At 40.9% G+C, this 22,010-nt stretch overlaps 1 protein-coding gene across 1 annotated transcript in view; it reads left to right on the forward strand.

Annotated features, from left to right (window-relative positions):
• The window catches only part of LOC145988404 (uncharacterized), a 96,822-nt gene extending 75,981 nt beyond the window's left edge, over window positions 1-20,841 (forward strand). Inside the window, exons 4-5 of the mRNA XM_083123285.1 lie at window positions 4,401-4,546; window positions 19,784-20,841. Coding sequence (XP_082979411.1) covers window positions 4,401-4,546; window positions 19,784-20,431 — 794 coding nt within the window. The 3' untranslated portion in view covers window positions 20,432-20,841. The remainder of the gene's footprint in view (window positions 1-4,400; window positions 4,547-19,783) is intronic.
• The last annotated feature ends 1,169 nt before the right edge of the window (window positions 20,842-22,010 follow it).

Consider the following 22,010-nt stretch of genomic DNA (forward strand, 5'->3'; position numbering starts at 1 on the left):
GCAGATAGTTTTTTATGTTTATTTTTTCAGTGGCAAACATTACAGACATGATAGAAATGTTGGATCGTCACTGTTTTGAATCTGTACACACGCCCAATTTAAAATTATACTTATAATATTTTGTTTAATTATTTCAGTGTGGGGCCTCCCCAATGGCGCAGTTTTAGCGTCGTCGTCTTGTAATCAAGGGATACCCGGTGAAGGCACACTTTAGCTGTAGGTCCAGTCCCGATTAGCCATATTGTGCATAAAGTGGACTTAAAATACCAAATCAATCAATCAATATTTCAGTGTGACCCAGGCTCGTAGCCAGGCAGGGACCAGGGGAGCTCAGCCCCCTCCCCCGGCACTTGCGTCAGCCATCTTGACATTAGGTAAAACTATTTTGTATAAGTTGCTTGCAGTGAAAATTAGAGCAGATTCACAACTTGGGGAAGGATAAATTCACAGAACATGAATAGCAACTATTACATTCGTTCACTTTGTTTATGAGCTGAAGTCTAATGAGCGGCAAGTATTTAGAAGTTTCTCTAGACATTAGAAAGTTCTTTCATAGGGGAGCTTCTTTATATGTACCTTCTACAGAAATATGTTACTTTTTTGTCATCGTCCACATTCCTTCCACATCTCTTCAAAGGCCAACCTAAGTTTTGCGAACGAAGGTTTTATTTTATTTCTTCGGCCGGGGGTGTAATGAACGGCAGGCACTATGGCCGTGTCCGAAAGGTGAAAGACCGTGCTTGAAGCGAGCATCCTCCGAGTATGGTCTTGGAGTGCGGTCTTCAAGTCGTGGACTGGAAGTACACATCTTTCGAACTGCACTTCGACTGCAGCCCCAAATACGATCAGTAGACAAGACTGAGTACTCGCTGTTATCCTCGCGTTTTAAACACTTATTTTTCACCATAGAAATCACATAGCATTTTCAAATGTTCGTACACATACATTTCCACACATTAGAAGAACTATAACCAACAACTTGCTGGCCAATAACCAGTGGCGATGCTATATAAAGGGCAACTAGGGCACTGCCCCACAACAATTTTAACATAAAAAGTTCATCTGAAGAGACGATCGGTATATACGCGTAAATATTTTTTTTGTTTTTTCCCTCAACCCCTACGTTGCTGCAACCAGACTTACAGGGCATGCACCCTGTGCGAGGTTAATATATTTCTCCGTCCTGTTGGAGAGAGTCCAATTTCGGCTCTGCCCTGGAGACGTGACGTCACTGACTGATCCAAACATTTACAGCATAGGCAAGGGACGGTCCCCTCACAATGGAAAAGCGCAAAATTCGTAGCCGTCTCTGGGCAGTAAACGAGGTGCCCTGCCCATTCATGTTTGCCTCGTTCAGTGTTTCCAACGCTTGGTATGCAGTTCATTCGTTCTTCCAGCCTGCAGCAATAAGATAGAAAAAAATCCCTCGAATGCTTTTCTTCGCGCTTGTTCCGGCGACCTGAAAAGTTGACAACACTTTTTATTGCACAAACTAGTCCCTCGTATTTTCAAAAAGATCCTCCTTTCCTCTTTTCTTCCCATTGTAATACGGATTTGGATTTGAGTTAGTGTGTGAGTTTGCCTTGCGTTCCGTCTGTGCGTATTGGTCGCTTATGAAATAATTAGTTTTTCGCGATTTTATAGTTACTGTACGTGTTTATTTATTTGTGTAATTGTGTCTGTGTTCCAGCAACTTGACATGCAGAATATCTTCGTAAGTATAAACGAACTTTTTGGGGGTACATGGTTAATGTAAAGTGTTGTAACTGAACTTAACGCTGCATCATCTTCCTACTTAGTCATTGATATTAGTGGATACTTGGTGAATATGACATTGAATCATGTAGAAACTTTAATATCTACGCCTTTCAATTCATTGACAATGGAAGAGAAACTGCAGTGTAACATTTTCCTAATCATTCCAGTATCTACCCAAAGTTTAGTTACTGCAAGCGACGTTAGTATTTGAGGGTTTTTTTTATTCATGTATTTTTGTTCCATATGTTGCTGATTTTTCGTATTCCTACCTAGTGAGTATTTAATGCTCTTTGGAGAGATATCTTGATCAGAATGTTAATTTTATTCCAAATTGTTCGAACAATTTACTTACTCCATATCAAGGAACTCCCCTCAAAAACCTTAAAGAGGAATATAGAGGCTAACTGCCCCCCCTCCCCACCCAAAAGAAAAATGTGCCCTGCCTGACTGAAAAGGCACGCGCCGCCCCTGCCAATAACGTCTATCTATCTGTGTCGCTGGCTTTCTACCTCCGTGTTTATGAACAAATGAACAACGAGTGCGGAAATCACGTGACCTAGTCACCAATCATCTGCACTGCGAGCTGTGCACTTGCGTGATTCTGCTCTTGGCGCTTTAGAACTGTACTAGGTGACGTCACTTCCGCCAAGACCATACTTCAAGACTGTACTTTGTACCTTTCGGACAGAGTCTCCCATGGAATATTGTGTATTTAATAACTTTATGCTCCCCCCCCACACACATAATTTACCTTCATTTAATACTGTTAATCGTTTGAAAAATGCACTTGGTTTACAAAGCCCCTCTGGTAACCCGTGAGCCCCCTTGGAGATCAATTCTAGCCACGAACCAAACAATAGGAAATTTCAGATTGTGACGTACCGGTAAGAACCTTTTCCGAACACCCTAGAATTAGTCTATTGTGTAACAAATGTTTGAAATAAGGGAAAGACCCTATGCTCACTTTATGCTATGTCTATTGACAGAAATAGGTATAATTTTTTTGATTCTATGAAAACAACTTACTGGCGTATCAAAATCCACAAAGAATTGCATCAGTGCATCCGTGATGAAGTAAAAGGCATAATTGAGATCAGACGAGATTATTTCACAAAATTATATATTTAACTGTCTCCGTTGATGCACAAAAAATGCATCAACCTTAATTTGATGCATTTCGAATTCTGGTATTTTACTGATGTTTCTACCCAATGTACAATATTTCACTACAGAACTCAAAAACCATCAAAGAAGGTTATTGCACTTTTGGCGCATCAAAACGTGTAATTTCTTATCTTCAGAATGGTTGTGACCGATTTTCTCAATTTCACTAGTGAAAAATTGCTTGTAGAAGGGCCACAAAGATATTTGAAATCTGATAAAGAATATTTAAAAAATGTATTATAAGTAGCCATCTGATATGAAAATTATAGCTGAAATTATCCTCGAAATCCTCCAAAATCCGGTCCTGAAGAGTAGTCGCCAATTTGGCACCTAAATGTTACGCGTTAGTCCAGATGGCGCCGGCCTCAGTGGCGGAGTGGTTAGCACAGCGCGCTAAGACGCCAGAGGTCCTGGGTTCAAATCCCGCCCTGGACATAGGTGTTCTTTCTTTGTGTCTCTTCATCAATTTCATCATGTATCATCTTTCATCCTTATCTTCACGATTGGCCAAAAGTGGCAGAAGAACGAAGTAAAATAAACCAAATCAATCAAACGAACTTCGGGCTTCAACTTTGGGGGGATGGGGACGGGAAAGTCAGAATTAACAAATTTCCTATCTCATAAAAATAGCATCCAAGACTATTTTGCGAAATAACTGTTAAAATTGCGAACTCATTAAAAATACTCATTACTTTGTTTCTCAGGCCCGAGGAAGTTAATAAAATCTAACATTAACTTGTAAATTTTAATAAATCTGCATTCTTCTTTTCTTTTGGGGGGGCGAGTTCTCCTATGTACCAAGAGTTGTCCAATGGTAAAGCATTAGTCGTCAAATAGCACCTAAACGGCAAGCATTGGTCGCTAAATGTCCCCTAAACGTTAAGACTAAAAGTGGTAAACGTTGTAAGTGCCAAAAGCGAAAGTGTTGGGAAATCGCATCGTTCCGCACATCAGCCCATAAGAACGTGCACACTAGTGACCTCTTTACACGCCCTTTGAACTACTTAGAGGGCTACCAGCCACATTTCACGTTTACCACTTTATAAAGCATGGTACATTTCACAGTTTAACGTGGAAAACGGTGTTTGAATTATTGTGGCACTTACAGCGTTTACCAATTTTTGTCTTCATTTGTCGTCATATGACGTCTAAACGTTAAGTATTCGTCGTCAATTGGCACCTAAATGTTAAGCATTTGTCGTCAAATGGCGCCTAAATGTTAAGTAATTTGTCGTCAAATGGCGCCTAAATGTTAAGTAATTTGTCGTCAAATGGCGCCTAAACGTTAAGTACTTGTCGTCAAATGGCGGTTAAACATTAAGTACTTGTCGTCAAATGGCGCCTAAAAGTTAAGTATTTGTCTTCAAATGGCGCCTAAACGTTAAGTATTTTGTCTTCAAATGGGTCTGAAATATCGAAGTCTATTTCGATCAATAGGTGATTTTCCTCATACAATGATTTCGTTCTTATTGTTTCAGGAATGGCGAGCCAAATGAGCCAGGTGGGGTCCTACTACAGCCCGGCGGCCGCCTACGGATCTCTGAGCGCAGCCAGCATGGCGGCTGCAGCCGCGGCAGCCGCTGCCCAACAGTCGGCCATGTCGGGATTATCCTCGCCTGCTCAGGTAAGAAAACTGACGCTAGATGGTAGCACATGTTGGAACTTCAAATATGACTACATTTCTTTCAGAATTTCTTTGACACTTTTCCATTACTGCCTTCATTAAATTTAATATGAAATATTCAAATGTGAACCTATAAAAAGCTACGAAAATAACATCAACGATTTTTCAAATTTATAAAAATTGCAATTTCATCCTTGCATAAATGAATGTTTTTGTTGTGTAGAGATGCAGCTACAGAAGTCTGCGGTCCACAATATTAGGTAGTTTTAGTTTTATAATCATCAATGCAAAGCTACCACATTTACCCATTTAGTCGCGACAGTCAATTCCTTTTAATGTCTCTGCCGACCTTTTTTTTTAGCTGCAGTTGTGAAGCGAAAATCTCTATTTTTGTTAAAAAAACTCAAATTTAGATATGTTCTTTATTATAATAATAATTGCTAATATTTATTATTTAATTCATAAAGATATTATTTTCTAAACATAGAATTATCATGGCTGTTCATTCATGCTGGTATAAGACAATTAAAGGAAATTTGGAAACATTGTTAATTTGCGGAACACTGAGCTACTCGAATACTTCGGAGAATTGAATGTAAACAATAAGCAGCAAGTTGTACGTCAATGGGCCTCCCCGATGGCGCAGCGGTAACATCATTGCCTTGTAATCAAGGGGTCCCGTGTTCGATACCCGGTGGAGGCACATAGTGGTTCGGATCCCACTTTAAACTCTAGGTCCAGTCCCAATTAGCCTTACTGTGCATAAAGTGGACTTAAAACACCAAATCAACCAAACAACCAACCAAGTTGTACATCGTGTGACACCTTTGTCTGTAAGCGAATGTGTGGCTGATTGTGGGAATGAGAGGGGGAGGGGGGTTGTATCGGTGAGTTGAATTTTTCCCGTTAATTTGGACCTTTACAACACTACAAATGTACTTTTAGCTCTAGCTGTAGTATTACAATAGCATTGGTGTTCACATCTAATGCCCAACAGAATTTCGCAGACCACAGTGGCGGAGTGGTTAGCACAGCTCGCTACGACGCCACGTGTTCAGAGTTCGAATCCCAGCCTGGTCATAGGTGTTCTTTGTGAGCGTGTTCCTTCATTAATTTCATCATATTATCGCTCATCCTCATCGTCGCGATTAGACAAACTTGGCAGAGAAGCAACGCAAAATATCGTAATTCAATGAACCTCACAGCATTTCTGATCTTCTCTTTGTTCCACATGTTCTGATGGCATTATAACAACATATACAAAATGAAGCTAAAACACGAGAACGATATGATTTTACAATTAAATAAAATAAAAACTATTTCAGATACAGCCAAACTTTTTATATTATTTTGAAGCATAGTTTATTACATTATGTTTTGAATAACACATGATTTAAGTGTCCACCTCTACTTCGTGCACACGAGTGAATTCGATGAACCCAATTTTCGATGACTTTGTGCAATAACTCCGGCGGTCGGGCCTAATGTCACGAATGCAGCGTTCGATGTTCAATCTTAATACATCAAGGGTTCGTTGTCTGTTTGCATAGACTATAGATTTCAAATAACCCCACAAAAATCAATCTAAAGGAGTTAAATCACAACTTCTTGGAGGCCAACTAACAGTTGCATTTCTGGAAATTATCCTTTCACCAAACTGTTCCTGCAATACGTCGATAGTGGTATCAGCAGTGTGACAGGTGGCACCGTCTTGTTGGAACAACATGTCCTCCAATTCAATTTCAATCCTCTTGTTGGTATTTTAGCATCATGAAGAGTAAAATTCCTTTCAAACTTTTCAACGATTCGGCGAATAGCAAGCACAGAAGGGCGATTATGTGGACCATATTTTCATTTTTTTTTTTTGATAATAACCAAACGTTCTTGAAGCTTGTATTTAGCTATGATGAATATTATTGTCACAGTATACTAAACACAAATGACAACTAGTGACAGTTATAACATTTGAAGCATAGTTGCCAGTTCATTTCAAAATCATATCACTCGTATTGGAAAACCCTTTATATATATTCGGATTTGTCCCTCTCTCAGAATAATCCTGGGTACTGGTCTGCTCAAAGCATCCAAACAACGAGCGAGACGCTGACGCCATCTCTACCCAGCACATATGGCACTACAGCGTTGGTAGGCTCGCTAGCGAAACACGCAGTCAGTTGGACAGTTTCGAAAATAACTGGACCATCCCTTTCCTGGTTTGAGAGCTATAGGCTCTCTGTTTTAGTTACTAATGTTATTCACCATGTCATATGTTACCAAGTCACCTTTCTTTGCAGTTCTTGATTTTTTTATTATAAAATTAAAACATAGATATAGTACCCAATAATGTAAACATTGTCCTACTTTCATAAACATATTGGTATAATGATTTAGTAAAACGATAAGCCATGAAGGCTGGAGATATTTTTTATATCAGATTATATATAGGTAAAGGTTGGTATTATCGTGATATAGGTAATATCGTGATAGTTTTGTATTGACGTATCACGAAATAACCTCGAGTGCGAGAAACTGCCAGTGGTTCGTACGTGTTTCGTAAAGGTGCTGCCAGTAAGTGAGCAAAATGACGCCAGGCAGAAACACACGTGTTGACCAGGATTCGTCAATACAAAACTATCACGATATTACCTATATCACGATAATACCAACATTTACCCTACACTGTATTTGTTAATCAAATCCCATTTGAACATTTAAAATACTATTTATACCATTTATAAATAGATCTCTTCATACCTGCGCTAGTAGGCTTCCCGATGACGTAGTGGTAATATCGTGGCCTTGTAATCCAGAGGTCCCGGGTTCGATACCCGTTGGAAGCACATAGTGATTCGGATCCCACTTTAAACTGTAGGCCCAGTCCCGATTTTCCTTTCTATGCATAAAGTGAACTTAAAACAAAAATAATCCAATCCTGTGCTTGTTTTTAGGTTTGTGAAGATTTCCGGGAAATTTCGCTACGGTTAGTCCCCAGAACTGGCGAACTGCTGTCAGTGGCGTGCCCAAGATTATTTTAAAAAATGGGGTAGTGTGTTACGTATATTTCGTAGGAGTCAACAGTTTTTTTGCCATCTTTACCTCATATTTACCTGCCTTTTATTTTAGGAATACTGAGCCAAAGGGAGGTTTATGAACCCCTCCAACACCCCCTTGGCCACGCCACTGCCTGGTGCCTGCATCCACTAATATTCCCAGAATTGGTAGAATTCGCGAAATATGGCAATGATATCGAGGAAAGCACGTTCGAAGTCTGATTTTTTAAATTATTACAATTCTCAAGCATTGGTATCGGTATTGGTGGGAATCGGTTATAAGGGGCATCAGTTCAAAGTGGTAACGGCTCAGCCCATTGGCGTGCCCAGGATTTTCGAAAGGGAGGGGTTACCAAGGGCGTATTTAGGGGGACTAGGGGGTCCGGAAAACCCGAAAGATTTATCAAGTACTTAAATTAAATAATGAAAAAAATATATTTCTTTAGTCGTTGTTGTCTAATTTCCTCTGAACTTATTGTAAGACAAGGATTATATTGGAATTGTAGAGCTTTGAAGGACACGAAGGATGTATTTAGGGGTTCTGGACCCCACCCCCTACCCGAAAGCCTTATTAGGTACGAAAATTAAATAATGAAAATTTACTCGTTTAGCATTTGTTGTATAATTTCCTCTGAACTTATTTGACCATATTTGATTGGGATCATTATATTGGAATCATACGGCTTTGAAGGACAGGAAGTACGTATTTAGGGGGTTGTGGTTCCACTGTACATAAAAAGTACGTACAGCCTGTTTGCAGTACAAACACGACATTCTGGGAGTTTTGGCTTTAGTATTAAAATTATGTGATATCAAATTACAGACAGAAGTAATTAATTATTAAAAAAACAATAAACTAAACGGAATTTCGTTTCGAAAAGAGCACAACTGTAACGGTGTTTTGTTTCGAAAAAGAGTAAGAGAGAGAGAGAGAGAGAGAGAGCATGCAACACTCACAAACACACACAGAGCAACATTATTACCTCCGTTCTTTTGTGTCTTTTTTCGATATTATCCTTAAATAGTATCTACTAACGTGTATTTAAAGTTAAAACTAATTGCTTATCTTTGCTGTAAAAAAAACTCCCCCCCCCGGGAAATTATTGGTGGGGTTGCCCCCTTCCAGGATTTCGCATCCTGGATAGTGTTTTTATTGACCCGACCGACAATTTCGTCCTGAAACAAAACACTATGGGCTTCCGTTGGCTCCCTCCTACTCGATGCAAGACCACGTGACCCGAGACTCGATATGATGTCTCTCGCTCAAGCACCACCCCGCCTTCCCCCGCCCCTCCCCCATCCTTCCACGTCTCGCTAGAGCTGCCCCCTGCTCTCCCCTCGATCATCGCGGCAAGAAACGAAAATGGCGTCTTGGCTCTGAAGAAGCCTTTGAGAAGCTCACGTGGGCGAGGGACTCGCTTTACGGGGCCGCGTTAACTCCACCTCAGGGTCACGTGACTTCGCACGGCATCACACACGCCAGCATTGATTTACGATCTTCTGCAGCGTCGTTGGACACGTATCCGCTTGCAGCGTCCTGTAAAAGAACTTAATTTTCACATCTCCCTGCAGTAACCACAGACAGTTAATTTCTTATTAGGGCCAGTGTACACGAGACGTGCGGAATATGACGCAACGATTTGGCTTGTTCGATGCACACGTAACACCCGACGCCAGAGCCATCTTACGGCTGCTTGCTAGACCTTTTATCTTTGTAACTTCTGGCTGATTGTGACGATCAGTTGAGGATTTATAAAATTTCGGCCCTGCGACATTATTATTTATTTTTATTATTAAAACGCTAGAAATTTCTTTCTTCTACCTTCTTTAATGAAATAAGCATGTAAAAGGACTTGACATGCTGTTTCATTTTGATATTATCATCATATTAAGAATTTTTTATAGTCGACTGTCTTTATCACTTCTACCCCTTCAGCGCCTCATTTTTGTGTGGCCTCTAGGCTGTAGCTTATAATAGCTAGGAGCGTATATTCTAGGATAGCTAGGCTACCTGCGAAGCCTGAAGTCTAGAGAATAAAATACAGGAGAAAAATCGATCAGAAATTGTAAACAAAATTATTTATATCAGTGAGATGATGATGGTGATTCTGGAGTTGGCAACCTGATTTCTTGTGAGTTGGCAACCTGGTTTCTTACATCGATATCTACAAAACTTTTTTATTGGTTCTAAATGTTACCTAAATTAGTTTTAAAAATATGAAGAAAAAGACCTGACGTTGAAAAGTTTTGTGCAGTTGTACTAATAATACTAAAAAGGTAAAAAAAGGTAAAGTGTTCCCCTGTGCATAGCACTACGCCATGAAGGCGTATAGGGGGTGTGGGGTAACGCCCCACACTTTCTTGATCCGGTCGTGAGTGGGGGTGATGTGATCAGCATCACGCCCCTGACCGCCTTTACCCCCCAGGGTTTCCCCCAGGTACCCATGTTATTCGACGCTGGGTGAGCGCCGGGGCCGCTTCTACCGTTAGAAAAGTTCCCGGATTTGAACCGGCCGGGGATCGAACCCGGGACCTTTAGCATGGTAGTCAAACGCGTTACCGATTGAGCTACCGCGGCCACACTAATAATACTAAACGAAAAGTATTAGGTTGTTACGCCTGCGCATAACTGAGCATTTGGACATACAAGGAGAATGTTTTTCGTGTGTTATTATGTTGATTCTAATACCTAGTTGAAGCAATTTTTCAATTTTTAGCACAGTAAGGCTAATTGGGACTGGACCTACAGTTTAAAGTGGGATCGGAACCACTTGTGCCTCCACCGGGTATCGAACCCGGACCCCTTCACTGCGCCATGGGGGAGGCCTCCACTTTAAACTGTAGGCCCAGTTCCGATTAGCCTTACTGTGCATAAAGTGGACTTAAAACACACCAAATCAATCAATCAATGTATGACTGTCTACCAACGCTGGGGTAGTTTTTCAATTCAACGCATGAAAAAAATCAGCTTATTCGGGGTTAAGAGTGTCGTCAAGCCAAGTTTGAAGAGCATTTTCGTCACCAAAGGAGCTTCCTTGAAGATTGATGGATTGAGAGCTGAAAAGGTAGCAATCCGAAGGCGCAAGATCGGGGAGTAAGGAGGATGTGGAATACCCAACCTATTTCCTGAGCTCCTAACACCGCAGTGTTGCCATACCAAACACAAACGCTACGAACTTTTGCATCAACCCAATACATATAGTAATAACAGCATGTTTAATAATCTAAAAACCTCATTCCATCTCACTTTGTTATTATATTGGATGTGTACGAAACAGGGACGTGTACAAAGTGTATCCCGACTCACCTAAAATCTAATTAGTGTAATTTTAGGCGGAATTATATATAGGCTATCATTACCTCTAATGTAGAAATGGAATCCCAGGAATACCGAATCTAAACAAAAATTCACGGCTCTTCTTAATTTAAACTTTCACTACATACACACGCTTGCAAATTGAAGGCACATACGTATATTTACAAATATTGGATAGCGGAAACACTGTTCGTCCAACATTAGAACGAAATGCAGTCTTACGGAAATATATTTTCATAGAAAATATTCCATACTTGTTTTCAATAAACTAATTTGAGAATAAATAGAAATCGGAAAGAAAGATGTTGATTTTTAATTTATAAGCTTCTGTCATCTACCGGAAATGTTGAAAAATTAACATTAAATTTTCAGTATATGATCATAATTTGCATGATAAGTAAGGTTTTTATCTTAATATAGGCAAAATTTATACTTAACACAATTTAAAACTAGCATAGTATTTCGTCTTATATACACCTAATAAATTCTTCACTAATGTTTGCTGTGTTCTCTTACTTGCTCGCGGTATATTTTACTTGTATAAATAACACATTACAATGAATAGTTAACAAATACGGAGACTTACTTCTTGCGTAGGAGTGAAATTGATCCCTTTTCTTTTAGTGAAGAGAGCCTAATTTGATTGTTATTAAAAATATGGAAGTGTCGCATTTTTAATTCTATAATTCTGCCATCTACCGGAAACTTTAAAACGACCACATTTTTAGTATTATGTAATTATAAATTTATGTTCGATTCTTGATTTGTCACACTTCATACATAAAAACAACCAACGTCAGCAATGTTTCTTAATTTGGATGCTGAATAAATTCTTTTAAAATGTTTGCTGTGGTTTGTATCAGTGCAAAGTATATCTGATAACAATATAACAGTGGCGTGTCCAGATGGCTCGTGGGGTTCATAACTCCCACCATTCCTTACAAATATATCAAGACCACAGATTAACAATGGAATCATCGCATCGTAACGGTAACAAATATTGAAACTAATTCTTAATTTACTGCGTTACAAATTCATGCAATATATACATCACCGCTTTAGAGGATGCAAGAGGTGGCAAAAATTATTCTGACTTCTGTTTCAAATTAGTCTTCTACCACTTTCCCCTACCGCTGAAACAGTCGACTGTCGCAGGCACTCGGAACCCCCTGAAGAGTGACGTCAGCGATCGAAAGTAAGCTGCGTGAAGATTTCGTTAATTCCCGATATTTGCTACGTCGAGCGCGAAATAAATGGGTTGGCTGGTGTGAATAATGTGCCTCCCAGAAAGATGAAGAGGCCACGAGTTCAAGGGTCGAGCTCGTTGCTATGTCCATACTCAACGCTTAATTACGCTCAGGATAACATCAGGAAGTGACGTGTCGGAATAACGAGAAGGGAGTTTTACTTTATTGCCGGTAGATGGAAGGGCAAGCAATATCTTGTTTTTTTTAACCGTTGTAGAGGAGTCCGTTTCTAATTTAACAAGTAGCCATTTCAGATTTGAGATTTAAATAGGGCCGCCTCAATCAGTTTGCAGAGGGCCCAAAACTGGTAATGGCCACCACTGATTTTGCTGGTGTGTATTACTTTATTCATGTAATAAGTTTTTCGACCTGTAGTCTAGGTCTTGGATTCGATTTTCAGTGCCTGAAACCTTTTCATTATTGCGTATAACAATACCAACAATACATTATGAACGTGTACAAAGTCAGATAACATTTAATTCCTTACAGACTTCTAGCCGGAAATTCCGTGCGTTTCCCTGTAGTGGGTGTTACACCATTCGATTTCAATGGAAGCAGACAACAGAAGTTCTGTTGCCCCATTTTCCCGCCTCTCAGTGGGCGTTAAGCTTCAAGCTTAAGGCGTCATGCTTTGGGCGCCGGCTACGGGATGCCGCAGGTTCGAGTCTCTTGGGTGAAGGGTAACAACTTGTCTCCTGAGATTTCGGCCTGTGTATGGGACCGGTGGCCACCCACCATCGTGAGGAAATTGGGGAGCTACGAATGAGTAGCGTAACTCGGTTATGGATTCCTGTAACAACGACTGGGGGTTCGTCGTGCTGACCAGACGCCATACCGTAACTGGTTGGATGATCTTCCACCAGGGCAGGTGGGAATAAGGCCGAGATTCGATAGGTAGATAGGCCCTGGCCCTCATGGGATGTTACCCCACGGTTATTTATTTTATTATTTACTACTACTACTACTAGCAGTAGAAGTGTAGTGTAAAAGCACAGTTTTATACTTTCAAATATTGCTTTTGCATCTTTCATATTGCATGGACTAGCTTTCTGGCCTACATACATAGTAGACACATTTAATTTCTGGGAAACTGAATTTGCTATACAATAGCCCCGTCTATATTCCTTTTCCGGAATGTCGGGAGTAGCTACGCGCAGAGGCGAAAGCTTGTGGGCGGGGCCAGACTAGGTGGGGAAGGGTGTAGAATGCAGAATTCCCCTACAACGTGCGCTAAGGAAGCGTCCGCGTTCTCTTACTCCAGACATTCCGGAAAAGGAATATAGTTGGCTGCACTTTTTGACACTCGGTGCAGTGCAGGTGTATCCAGTGTCAGGATGGTGCAAGGACATGACGTTCAACCAACTAGACGGAAAGCGGTGTTCAAGTTCAGAAGATTCAACAAATAGTTGTCTGCTGCTTTAAACGGTCATTTGATTATACCGCGTTTGTTACAACCTGTCCCGGTTCCCGCGCTAGCTGGTCGCTGGCTTTTCTCCGTGCTGGGGAAAGTCAAAGCCAGGCAGCCAATTAAAATACGCAACGTCGCAACAGCGTCTACGTAAGCGCCTCTCTTCTGGCTTCCATTCGCTCCTCGCTGTCCAGTAGACGATTTTTTCCTCGTTTCTCATTGGCACCGAAACTGTCGAGCGATCGCTAACGCGGGAAAAGGGACAGGTTCTAACAAACGCGGTATAGTTGGCACGCACCACGTGACCATACACCACACATACACCGGTCCGAAATGTAGTGCAGATGGTGCAGATACCAAATACACTACTTCACTCCAAATCAACGAACTAGACGACTCGGTGTTGCACCGTGCAACCAACTACACGCCGGTGCAAAGCGAGTCAAAAAATGCAGCCACCTAGACGGGGCTCATGTGTATGCATTCAGCCACGTGACAAAGATTCACGGTTGCCACTGGCATTTCTTTTGAAAAGCGACATAAATTGTTGTACAATATGGATAGTGTAAATATATCTTACCAATATTATGAATTCTTTATTTTATGCAAATTCATCAAATACGGCAAGCGTATGTGAGTGCATTATTTAAAGAGAAGGACCAGACTAAACCGGAACGGCATTGACATGAATTTTCACGTGGTTTGCTTTCGCTGTTGTCTAGATATTTTCAATAGTTTCGTGATTACGTAAGTCTATTAAACTATTGAAAATATCTAGACAACAGCGAAAGCAAACCACGTGAAAATTCAGGTCAATGCTCCAGAAGGAATTCTAAGCTGATGTAATTTTTCAGATTGTGGAATATTGCAGCGGTTTTCGAAAATTTGATACAGCATCCTTGGCGGCGGCCAAAGGTACAGACGAGCCCGTCCTTGAAGCAGTGGTGCTAAGGGGAATACTGTATATATCACCCAAGATAAGAACCACGTCAAAATACGAAACTAAAGTGTGCAGTCATTTGTTTTCCACTCTTGCTTCCTCATTTCTTGTGGCCACGTGCTCCCGTGTTGCCATATGTATACGTTCTCAGAAACTTCAACCACGTTAAATATTATACGTCTCTACCTCTGTATTGTTTTCTATTTCATGATGAGCCGATTTACGTGGTGGAGTGGTTAGCATAGTGCGCTACGATGCCAGATGCCTGATTTCGAATCTGCCTTGGACATGGGTGTTATTTCTATGTGTCCCTTCATCAATTTCATTTTTGCGATTAGCCAAAAATGACAGAAACGAGACGCAAAATAGCATAAACACAATCAAACCAAAGCTTTCAGTATGATAGGAACACTTCATACTGTATAAAGGTGGCGATGATGTGCTGAAGAATTCCCGCACATTTTGGCAACGTAAGGGAAGGATTACATGGCAATCACCTGATTGCATCACCCACGCTCCCTTCGAGTTAAAAATTCGACGACAGCAGTGTTATGGTGGTTATCTCATCTTGGTTCGCATTTTTTCCGAAGGTAGAAATATTCCAGAAGTACAGAATCTAGTTTTCGTATTTGAAGTATTTTTTGGGTATTTACAGATTCTTTTATTATTAAACAACCCTTCCACTTCCACAGGAATAATTTCTTCCTAAGAGTCACCTCACCGCCTCTGGGGAACGATATCAATAAGCAACAGGTTCATGGGAGCTGTCAAGCGTCGGTAAAGAGACCTGTAACATTTGACAAGTGCGAGGGAGTCGAGTAAACGACAACCGACAAAGATTTGAAAGAGCGACACCCCCCCCCCTTAACTGTTACACGCTCGCTCGGAAAACCGAGCATTTGGTGGTATCCGGACGTCAGATCCAAACAGCTATTTGCACGTTTTCTTCGGCAGGCTTTTCGGAGAAGATTGGTTGAGTCAAACTGACGCTCTCTCTCTCTCAGGTCTGGAGAGTCGAAACCCTCCTCCCCCCTCAGCTATTAATCCCCTTCCCTTTAAAAAAAAGGGGTGTGGGATCGATAGGCGACATGTAAACGCTTTGATACCTACGAGAAGCAATTCCCTCAGCACAGGAGACTTTGAAAACTGTTCCCTGTTTCCCCGTACATAGGGACTTGTTAAATGGTTTGCGGAATTGAGCTCCTCAGGTTCACAGAGGCAGAATGACGGAAGGTATATGGCAATTCCCAAACGGTCCCTTCGATATACTTCTATGTCTCCGGTCCCTACAACGATCCGTATTGCTGTAAAGGGGAGTGAAAGAAATCGAGTGCTGAAATGGCTCGCGGTGTCAAAGGAAAGGCTGAAATTATACCAACCGTTACTTGGACGTGTGAGAAAATGGTTGTTACCCCTTCTGGGAGCGAACAATGCCCATTCTGCTGGCATTTCAACTTGCGGGAACCGTTGCGGTGGTTTCTACCCAAGAAATTCAAGTTGGGGGCAAATGCTGGGGTTTCCTTTTTCGGGGACGATGCGAGTAGAAACTATTGGTCTTTATATCTTCATGAACGATCAGTTCTTGTTGCTTATTCAGTTGTTCTATAGGGTGTCCAAGAATTTAAAGTTTTAATAACTCCAATTCTAAGTTATATACGCTCTTTGTTGTACATGATGCAGAAACTCATAAAGTCCTCACACCTCAGTGTAAGCACCGTTGGTTGCACGAAACACATCCAGCCGAAATTCAATTTCCGCCCATGTACTCTGTAACATGTCATCTGTGATGGTGTGGAACCATCGATGGTTCGTTGCTTGAGTTCAGTGAGATCCACAATGTTTGTACGGTACGCAGAATCCTTCATGTAACCCCACAGGATGAAGTAGTTCATACATACGTAGTCTGAAAGCTGCGCTGTGCCTGTGTGTCTAATTTAGTCTATATGAACTAAGACACGGACCGGCAGCCTTGGCGGAGTGGTTATCACACCGCGCTACGAACGCCAGTATGTTGTGAGTGTCCATTCACCAATTTCATCATATCATCACTCATCCCCATCTTCGCAATTAGCCAAAAGTGGCACAAAAAGCGAAGTAAAATAAAGCAAATCAATCAATTAACTAAAACACTGTGGCGTCCACATGGTCAATCACAATGAGTCACCTTCAACAGAAGGAAAACTTTCATGTCCAGCAAACAGCGTGGAAATACGTGACTTAGAATTGGAGTTATTAAAACTTGAAATTGTAAAGTTGGACACCCTGTGTATCTTCTGTGATTCTTAAACTGTTTTAATCGAACGTATGTTCCATCAATTTGCAATTTCAGCCACGTCGTCATACCAAGAAATGAAGTAAATGTACCAACTGTATATATTAGTGCCCAACTTGTGCCCCCCCCCCCAAAGAAAGCAGCAGAGAGCTCATTATTTGCACAGTCGAAAACGGAAGCAAAGCCAATTATTTTGCAAGTCAATAACCAAACTAAAACATGCGTTAGATCGAAAAATTTGATGCATAATGCAGGAACCAGCATGTTTTCATGTTTGACCACTCAATGCTTCCACGTTTTTGCAAAATTCCAAATATCAGATCTTTATGTGGGAGGTCACAAAGGACAAACTTTACGGCTAAACCTTTCCTCAAGCTTTAAAAGATTTTTGTTCAAGGGTGTATATAAAAAATTAATTACAAAATAAATTAACAACGGTGTTTTTGATATAGAAAAGATTATAGAAAAACAGTTATGTTATTGAATGCCTGATCACAAGCATTTATCGATATGTCATAAATTTTGTTTGTAGTAATTGCAAAATTAATACACTGGTGGCAATTATGAATCTGTGACCCTTGGTGCGCATACTTAGGAAAAAAACATTTTGGAGGACACGTAGCGTCGAAACGAGGCGTCAAACAAACGAGTTGTTTATGCGATGACAAGATGCCAAGTCTCATTTCGTATCGTCATCATTCATCTTCATTGTTGCAACGTAAATAAGAAAGATACATACAGAAATGGCATGGAAGATTTGTACAAAATATACAAAACGTAACCACAAGCATTTGACCCTTAAAAAGTTTGAAAAAAAAAGGAATATTCGCAGATTACTACACACACCCTTTTCACGCAGTACACTCAACGAGACACACCGCCTAAATTATTTTGAAACTGTTTTCGGGACAGTTGATTCCCTCGGGTTTCCAACAACATGATTCAATCAGCAGTAATCACTGCGTTCATCAGAAGGGGGGTTCCCCTAACGAGAAAGGGCGTTTAGCGCCACCAGGGAGGGAAGTGTCGATAGATTTCATCACCCCCATCCCCCCCTGCCACATCTCTTGATGTCGCTCTCCAGAGGGTAGCCAGCAGTGTGGGCGAGGGAAAGACATATGTCCCCGGGGGTGCAAATTTGTCGCCGAGATCTTCAATATCCATTTATCTCGGCTCGGTGGATCCCATATATATCCCCATTCACTTGTTGATTGGCGGGGGAGGCGCTCAGATTGTCTTTTCAATGGGAGTAAAGCGTCCCGCATTCAGAGTCTGAAAAACGTGTTGGATAGCAACAGCAATTGTTCAGTTCTCATGGGACCATGTGCAGCCTCATCCTTAGTCCAATGGCTAAGGCTGTGAATCACAATTTTCTCGGTTCGGTTTCCGGGCGTGGCACAAAATTTCCGTGGTTCTGTTTCCACACAAAGCTGTAGTTATAATCCCGATGAATGTAGTCAACTTCAAACTTTTTTGAATAGTGTTGAATGTCTATCCGTGCAGGTATGAGTCTCGCAACTCAAAGACGATGAGACAGGAGTTTCTTACGTAAATGTCCGGTCACTGCCGGGATGAACGCAATGCAATTGCGAAGTACGACAGGACAAAAAGGGCCGGCAGTGATCGGAAAAAGGTCAGATTGCTTTGAGAGAGAGGAGAGCTGGAGGTGTTGAGAGAGAGGGGGTTCGAGACTCTGCGTGCCCGGACAGAGTAAGTTCCATTTTCCCTTGTGTGTCTGTCATTCTCAAACACAACGTATATGGGTTCATAAACATATTTCATTTCGTTTATTTAATCTGGTCAAGTGTGTACCTCAACGCAGTCCTTTTGGGGGACATGAGCAAGCGAGTGCCGAGTCATTAGGTCTGCGACACGATAGCACCACCTATGTATAGCAGTACTTGAAGAACATTGTGCGAGATCTTCTTGAACAGTATTCGCCTACTCTGATATATTCGTGCTTAATTGATCTTTGAAATTCTTTCTAAAGATTAGAAGTAGTATCGTTTAATATAGTTTTGCATGTTTCTAAATGTAAACATTCTTTTCGTCTTGTGAGATCCAGAATTTTTTCAAATTTTCCTCTCCATTCGGAAAACCTCTTGGATATTTGAAAATATGAAAAAAACTATTAAACTATTGATAATATCTAGACAACAGTGAAAGAAAACTACACGAAAATTCACGTCAATGCTCTAGAAGAAATTCTAAGCGTATGTAATTTTTCATATTTTGAAATATCCAAGGAGTTTTTCGAATGGAGAGGAAAATTTGAAAAAAATCCGCCCATTCGAATGCCAAAAGTTTAGCTGAGCCTTAACTCCAATTTATCAAATTTACAGGAGTAAAGAAAGAATGTATGTCTGACTAAAAAAACAAATGGAGCTCTATCTTAGAACGTATTTGAAAAAAAAAAAACACTGGCTCTTAAATATATATTGGACATACTTTACTCCACCTTGCTACTAAGGATTTGAATTTTCTAATTTCCCTTAGTATTTGAATATTTTTTTTAAATAATAGTTGCCATGGAAGGTATGTTGTTGAATTGTTGTTAAATTTGTGGATTAATAATTTTTAAATTATTTTGATATTGTTGACAATAACTTTTATGAGAGTAATTTTTTTAAAAATTTTTGTTAATTTTTTGATAGTTCTTTAATTCTTATCTCTTATTTTTATTAATACTTACATTTTTATGAATAACATGTATATAAATATTTATACAATGTATAACACAGTGAACTAATTTATAATTCGAATTGCTCAGTAATTCAAAGAGAAGTTTATTCCTCTTGAAACCATCTTTAATGACATGATGTTTTTCTTAATTAGAATTTTAGATAATTCGAACATTTTTCGTGTCCCCTTGGAGTTGGAATTAAAAAGAGTCCATTGTATTGATATTGTTATAAAATAAATAATATAATGGTTAATTGTAACCCTATTAAGATAAACAATAATGATGATGATGATAATAAGTGTTCGCTTCTTCTCCTTGCAGGTTGTGTCATCAATGGACGCGATGAAGTACTCGATGGAAGCGGACAAGTATCGCTCCGCCTACATGCCTCCATCCACCCTGGCCTCCTCGCTCAGCGCTCACGCCGCCATGTCCATGTACACGCCGGACCCTTCCGCGGCCTCCAAGTACATGGACTCCTCCCCCAAGAGCTACCTGGACCCCACGATGGGCCGCGGGTACCTGGACTCCACGTCGGCCATCACCAAGGCCTACTTCGAGTCTTCCGCAGCGGCGAAGATGTACATGGAGTCCGGATCGGGCAAGTCCTACGGGGGCAGCAGCAGCGGCGGGTCCTCGTCGGAACAGCAGCAGAGGAGCTACGTCGACGTCGGCAAGGTGTACTCGGAAACGTCGGCGACAAGGACGCCGACGGAATCGCCGGACATCAAGCAGGAGCGCCCCGACGCCGGGCCATCGTCGGCGTCCTCCGCATCTTCAACTTCCTCCGGAGGGATGGGCGGTGCCGGATTGGCAAGCTACTACCCCGGAGGTGGTGCTCCCGGAAGCGGGCTCCAGCAGGCGGGTCCGGTGCCCGGACTCATCCCCATGGCGCAGATGTCCCAGTACGGAGGACACTACCAGACCGGGAGTTCCGAGTTTCGAAGGCCCCTGACGGTCATCTTCTGACCCGACCACACTTAGTAGGGCAACGAAACGTTCATCTCGCCAATTGGGAATCTCAGTCGTTCGCTTTCAACCAATGGCGGTATCAGGTTGTTTTTTTCTTTGTGCCAATAAGGTATGGGCATGCTGCATTTGAAACGGGAAAGAATCCATATAGGCTGTGTTATTCCGGCTAGTCTAAGAGCTCAGTGTTGCTACATGAAGGGTGATTTAACTGAAAAGGGAAAGAAAAAAAATCAGGAAGTCATGTTGATTGAATTGTGAAACACATATTCCCTTCATTACTCGCGTTACTTAACCCCCCAAAACATAGTAAAATTTTAAAATTTCCCATTACTGTATACAATAGTTATATAATAGTTACTATGAAATAATTGTAATAAGGCCGCAAGCATAAAGGTATTATTTGTAAACATTGTAATATTTCGTATTTTTCGCAAAGTGTACAATTTAGTCAACAATCAACATAATTCATTTCTTTTTCTCTCTTTCCGGTTCTGTGAAACAATGACTTCTGTGAAACAGTGGAAGTAATAGTAACAATCCTAGTACAACTCCCGGTAATAATAATAACAATGATTAATAAAGTTTTGTGACCGCAATTGCAATTTATTTTCTAAAAGTACGGGCAATTTGGGAAAGGAGAGAAATTTTGTATCTCCTAAAGGGAAATTTGACATTCTGTTTGTGGCAACAATGTGTGAGCTGCTTCTATTATTGCTTGTTTCGTGCACGCAAACTTTCTTTTATTCCACGTCCACTAGAAGAACGAAGTCGGTGAGAACAAATACACTTAGCCTTTGAGAAATACTATTGGTTAATTTTCATGCCGGCTGCTGCTGTGAAGATATAGTCTGCCTGACGAGCCATTCAATATACCTATTGGTAACCAATAGGTAAGCTGTTTACATTGACTTCAATCTTATGATGGACGGAGTATAGTCTAGTACATTTTTGCATTTACTCATAATTTCTAACTAATAAGTTATAATTTTTCAAGGCAAATGCTTCATACTCATAAAAATGATAGAGTGCTGAGGATATAAAGCTAAAACCTTGTACGTTGGGATGAGCCACGGTGGCTCATAGGCAGAGGTGAAGACTACACATATTCACGATCTCGGCTGTGGAGTTGATGAGATCAGCACGACGCTTCCGTCGCCATTACCTAACTGGATTGTCCCAGGCACCCATTTTATGAAAAGTTCGGTGAACCCCTGCACCCTACAAGGACATGGTTTGAAACATTTCCAGCGAACATCACCTATACTGGGATTTGAGCCAGGATCTTCCGTGTGGCAATTACACGCTCTACCCACTGGACCACCGCTGGCTCCTGTTCTCAAATTATACTCGCTCATATTCACATAGTACTGACTCTACCATTAGCAGTAACTCATATGTCATCATCAGGTATAATGAACACATTGCTATATTTGGAAAACGAAGATATGTAGTAAAAAAAAAAAGAAGACCTTGAAAACAGAGAAGCATCATTATCGAAAGTTTTTTCATGTTCTGTCGATGACCTTAGAGCCGAGAAGACATGTAGAACTGTATTAATTCTTTTCCTAGAAGACAG

The sequence above is a fragment of the Lepisma saccharinum genome, chromosome 5 (genome assembly GCF_977018435.1).
Source record: "Lepisma saccharinum chromosome 5, izLepSacc3.1, whole genome shotgun sequence".
In the NCBI taxonomy this organism is placed as follows: Eukaryota; Metazoa; Arthropoda; class Insecta; order Zygentoma; family Lepismatidae; genus Lepisma; species Lepisma saccharinum.